Source organism: Octopus bimaculoides, chromosome 16, assembly GCF_001194135.2.
Source record: "Octopus bimaculoides isolate UCB-OBI-ISO-001 chromosome 16, ASM119413v2, whole genome shotgun sequence".
NCBI classification, from domain to species: domain Eukaryota; kingdom Metazoa; phylum Mollusca; class Cephalopoda; order Octopoda; family Octopodidae; genus Octopus; species Octopus bimaculoides.
In genome coordinates, this window is record NC_068996.1 from 49,916,293 (window position 1) to 49,922,426 (window position 6,134).

A 6,134-nucleotide genomic window follows, 5' to 3' on the forward strand; every position below is an offset into this window, starting at 1 on the left:
CCACGCTCAAAATGGTGCCATATATATATGGGAGAATATACAAATAATAACAACAGACGAGGACAGGTGGTGTAAATAACAAAAGTATATATTAGTATGACGCTCGGGAATACGGAAAGTCTTTGACGTTTCGAGCTACGCTCTTCAACAGAAAGAATACGGAGACAAGGAGAAAAACACGGAGAAAAAAAATTGAATAGTGTTCAGTCAACGGTCAATCATAATATATATATATATATATAAGAATAATAATAAATGGAGCAAAACGCATATAATCAATAAGTTCCTCTAATTCCTACATATGTTTCAAAATATATGTGCACTCTACTCCAAAGAAGAGTTGCTGGAATTGCACATAAATTCATTGTCAGAGAACCAACATATAAAAGCAAGACATGCGCTAAATGCTAAGGTTGCGTATGAGTTATAACATTATATAGCTAAGTAAATGACCATTAGAAACCAATATATATATATATATATATATATATATATATATATATATATACATACATACACACACACACACACACACACACATACATACATACAGAAAATTGCTTGTAGGGACACTGCATTTCATTATGCAACTATAATATACTATCAAGTATACTAAAGGTTCATAAGTCAATACTGTGTGCATGCGTGTGCATATATATATATAAACATATACACATACGTGTGTTTGTATTTGTGCATTTATGCCCTCACGCTTGACACCAATGTAGGTTTGTTTACCTTGCCTCAACTTAGCAGTTTGGTAAGAGACCAATGGAATAACCATGACGCTTAAGAATAAGTACTGGAGTAAATTTGTTTGACTAAATCCTTCTAGGTGGTGGCCACTGCTTTCAAATATTTCAGTTTTTGTTAAAATTCATCCCAAGTTTAAAAATCTATTTTTTCCATGATGTAAGTGTGTTAATGAATACTTTTCTATGGTTTAGTTTGAGGAAGAAATGCAACATCTGTGACTTTCCCAAGGGCCTCAGTGATTGTAGGAGAAGAAAAGAAATCATCCTCAGACCAGAGACATTGCCCAAATGCTTGCAACAGAGAAAATTGTTCTAGAGCAGTGATTCCCAATCTGTGTTCCATAGACCTCTGGTGGTCTGCAAAGGTAGTACTTGGGGTCCATGAACTAAATTTAAAATTTCATATATATATATATAAGGATAGGCATATTAAAAGGCGTCTGTGTGAAAACTCATTTAAATAAAAGGGTCCTTGCAAGTGAAAAGGTTGGGAACCACTGTTCAAAAGGCACCAAATAGTCAGGTGGTTTAAGTCTACCTCTCTAAAACAGGAATGGGATCTTCTAATGGGACTCTACACACTTTCTGTCTACAAAATTTCGTATATAAGTCTTTGTTCGGTTGAATACACTTGCCCAAAGTGAAACATAAAATTCTGTAATGGCAAAGTGAACTTCTTAAATACAGTTTATATAGAAAAGGAAATTTTTACATTCTGTCAGCTATAGACAAAATATTAGTATTTTTTCTGATGTAAATACAATCCAAACAAACGAAGACAAAAATAATTTTATATTAATAGTGTAAGTCTATATATAATGTAAGAACACAAAAGAAATCACTAGGAAAGTTTTTCAACAAGAAACAAAGTTAAAAGTAGCAAATAATTAATAGGTTAGCTAATTTAGTTTTAAACCATCTAAAGATGGATTATATGCAAAAATCTTACTTAATCAAACCTGCTAACACAATTTTAGATCTAAGAGTTAATTGTAACAGATATTCTTTTTAAAAAAAGAAGTTGCAAAACATTTTCACACACATTTGTAATGACTAAAACAAATGCAATAAAAATATTAATTCCTATCTAAGATGATCCTTGTGTTTTTGGTTAAAATTGATCAAAAACTTTACAGCTATGTCCAATTTTTTTTTTTTGCTTTTTTGCACATAAACCACTGTGTCCTTCCAACTTGAAAACATAGGAGCAATTTGAGAGAAATTTGGCTTGTTTCTCTAACAGGTGAAATGACAGCATAGGGGATCCCTCGTGGATAGTTCTTGAAGTTTACTATCACGTACATTTTTAATGAAATATATTTGGAAACACGTTTTATAACTGGAACCACATAATGTTTACTGAATATATTAGAATCAAATGGAAAAAAAAAAAAATTTAAATTTAATTTCATAAAATATTTTGCAACCAACCCATGATTTAAGCTGATGAAAGTTTAATCTCATGTATTCCATTCATCACTTCAGTATACTGTTTGAAAGTAAGTTAAGTATAAAAATATTTCAAAGACAAAGTTCCAGAGAAAGCAAAAAAATGTTAATTTAGCTTACATTCCATAATTTAAGTAATTACAACAAAATTTGAAATGAGATTCCAGACCACTTATAAGGATTCCTCAAACTAAGAACTTTTTCTGTTCTTGAAAAAAACCCATTTAATTTATTAATTTGATACATTTAAACATTAAAGAAAACTTAAAGTTCTTGCATATGTAACTTGGCAATATTATTTGCCAAGAAATATGTGAATGGGGGAGCAAAAATAAAAAAACAAAAAAACTAATCCATTTTATCTTAAGTGCTGTTGTATAATTAAACATAAATCATAATTAGAAAAAAAAGAATATAAATTAAACAAGGAGGCCAATGTTGCATTGTTAAAGATATGGAGGTTGAAAGATACATCTCAGGGTGTTTTTACGACACCATTTCTAAATTTGTCAAAGCAAACTTAGTTAATCTACAGCGTAATATTTTGGATCAAATTTTTTCTGATGTTAGTGAACCAACAAACAACACAAGAGATATTAGTGATTAACTTGTAAAGCATACACACCGGTCACGTGATTGATGTAATAAATGCCAATGTTAGAATCAAAAGATTGCTCCCAGCCATAAGGTAATTCATTGCCAATACAGTCTGCAAATGTCTGAGGCTTAGTCTCCCTGCCAAAGAAGATAAAAGTAAAATCAATTTTAGAGACAGCAAAATAGTAATTTATAAGACGCAGTTAAATAAACTTTATATACATTGCAATATATATATATATATATATATATATATAGCAATGTCATTTTGTTAACTTAAAGCAAGCAGTAGTCAGAGGTGTTCCACGATGAACTTCCTGGCATGACCTCTGCTTCCAAAAGATTTTTGATGAGTGAAGAACATTTACTAGAGTTGTATTACTATGATTATATGCTGAAATTTAAAACAAAAAAATAAAAACAGAGAGAGAGGGAAAGATTGCTAGCGTATATTCTCCCTGATATTTGTGAAAGTTATTTATTTTAAACAGGAAATACAGGTGGGGGAGGTACTATAAAGGAAACTTAGCGGAAGAAACAAAGTTAATTACATACGATAGCCTGCGCTTCTCATCCATGTAACTAATTTTACAGGAAGCAAATATAACCCCTAGTTGTATGGATACCTTTAACTCGTGAAAGGACTAAATAGTTTTAAAATTAGTTTTCCTATTTCCTTATTTGACTTATCGAAATTAGAATCTTAGTTTTAATAGCAAAAATACCTTCAATAACGAATAAAGTAGATCACTAATAAAGATTATAAATTATTAATTCAATTATTTGACAGATTCGTTTTTCCGGCAAGGGAATTAAAAAAAAAAAAGAACTTGCGGTCACGATAGTTTAAGACTAATTGATCCTTAGCCAAAATATTATTTGAGAAAAACAAATAGATTGTGATAAATTTCATATAGAAAACTGAAAAAAAGTCAAAGACTAAATGAAAAATATTCAATTCTATCTTGTGAAATTGTGCGTTGTTTTGAGCCGTGAATCAAATCAGTAATCAGGACTTAATTTTGAAACCGAACTTTAAACTTCCTAATTTTAAAATATTTATTATGTTTAATAGAGCTATTTTATTATTTTTAAGTTATAAAGACTTAAAGATTGTGTGTGTGGAGAGAAATTACTGTAATATCAACTATTTAAGACATTTCCGGTATAAAATTATGAGTCAATCCGGATCAGTAGATGTCAAAGAATTAAGGTAATGCCAAGCTTCAACCCCAGTCTCTTTCCACCTTTACTAGTGTAAATCAACCATTTTTTAAAAATCTTTAGTCATTTCGATGCCAAAGAACATGCAGGAGGAATAAAACTAAAACTATTTCATAGGAATTCCACCCACCCACTCAATCGAGTTATCTTCCCCAGAAAAATAGTTCAAAAATAAACAAAACTTTTTTTGTGAAGACAATGGTACAATGGTAAAGCAAGAATTCAACAAATGGATAAATAATCCATTTGGATATTGTACAATCTCATTTCATTTACGAAGATATTTAGTAAACTTTGTAATTTAGAAGTTTAAAAAAAATTTTTTATTTAATAAAAGAAATGTCTAGATGAAGGATAAATTTAATATTTCATAAATTAAGCATTGAAACTGTGTGAGTGTGTATAAAGAGAGACACATATAAACACACATGCATACACATCTATATACATACATACATACAACAACAAAAAAAGTAAGCACAAAATACTTGAAGGCCCCCAGGCTTCGCAATTTGCAAGTGCTTACTGATCTTGTAACTAAGTATTACAGCAAATAGCGCACTAATAATGATTTCAAAATGATATAAACATATTAAGCATACCACTATTCCAAAACTATGTATGCACTTTTAAATGCGCCTACACGTTAGATTTCTTAGAGCTATGAGAATAAATCTTTGGTTGATTGGTTCAAAATAACCGAAACCAATTCTTCTATTAGCAGCTGACAAACCAGATTTGAAAACAACAGCTATCACCAGTTAAATAGTGGAGCATCATATACATATATTATGTTCGTACACCAAGAAAACATTTCGGATGGTTGTCATTTTAATCTAAAAAAAAAATTCCGTAATACACGCGACAAGCACATGCCTGCCTTCACAAGAAGAAAAAATGGAATTACTAAATATTTGCTCGAAAAGCTGTACTATTATTATTTCTAAGAGGATTTATTCTATAATTTGAAAAATAATGATAATCATGATGATGATAATAAGACCAGTCAATTAAAATAAGTCCTAAAATTAAAACTATTGTATTTCACACATTTTTACTGTCTAGAAACAAGCCTTTGATGTGTGGTAAATTTGATCCACAAAGGAATGTATGTTAACAGCTCTTTCACTAAGTGTATAGTAATTCAGTTTAGGGCAAGTAGTTTAAGAGCTTTTATGAGCTATCATTTTTTTTTTAACGTTCAACTCTTATAAATAGATTCCTTTAACATAAGTGGCGAAGTTCATTACAAAGGATGTTTTCTCGAGGAAATATTTCGGTCAACTGACATGCTGAAACCTCAAAAATAGTAATTTACATTCTAAAGTATTTAATGTTTATCAATACACTTTCGAACAAGACATTAAATTAGGAAAAAAATACAAAACTAAATTATACTAGAACGATATATAAACTAGTACACGAGATCAACCAACCGGAATAAAAGTAAAAAAATAAAAACATTTAGGAACTAAATGCGTTTTATTCCTCAGGAATTTTAAGGAAATGCTGGAATATCTAGATATTGTTACTTCTTTTAAAAGCTAAATATGGATTTGTTTCTTCTGTTAAAACTAATGTAAGTAAAAGTAATTTATATGCATTTAATGATTGTAAAATATGAAATAAACTCTCTTAAGTACAAGAAATTGAGCAAGTTCCCATGGACAAGATGAAAGTGGTATGATATCAGCAGCTCACATACACACAAATATACAGAAGTTGGCTTTTTTAAATAGTATAATAAAAAGGAACGGGGTTGGTTCTATCAGTCACTAAGATAAGAACAGCCGAAATTAATCACAATTGTGTCCATAGTTCCTTGAGGGGAGGGGAAAGAAGACAACTTTTGTAATGGACAAGAGTATTACTGAAGAACTTTTAGTGCGCAGAGAGGAATGGTTGGTCCGGTCTATATTTTAAGGAGATGGAATCTAGAACCAAGGTGGAGGTGAAAAAAAAAATTAGTAAGTAAATAAAACAAAAAAGAATTAGATAGCAACAAAGAGGGAAAAATATTGGCAGTTAAGTCAGAGACGGAAGCAGAAGAATCTGCGGTCATTGTTTTCAATAATTATACTCTTGAGAATAAATAATACGTTATGGAAA

At 30.2% G+C, this 6,134-nt stretch overlaps 1 protein-coding gene across 4 annotated transcripts in view; it reads right to left on the bottom strand.

The window, feature by feature from the left end:
* LOC106872603 (protein WWC2) overlaps positions 1 to 6,134 on the bottom strand; it is a 98,129-nt gene that overhangs the window by 89,984 nt on the left and 2,011 nt on the right. For all 4 annotated transcript variants that reach the window (XM_052973750.1, XM_052973751.1, XM_052973753.1 and 1 more), the window contains one exon: positions 2,830 to 2,939. In XM_052973750.1, coding sequence (XP_052829710.1) covers positions 2,830 to 2,939 — 110 coding nt within the window. The remainder of the gene's footprint in view (positions 1 to 2,829; positions 2,940 to 6,134) is intronic.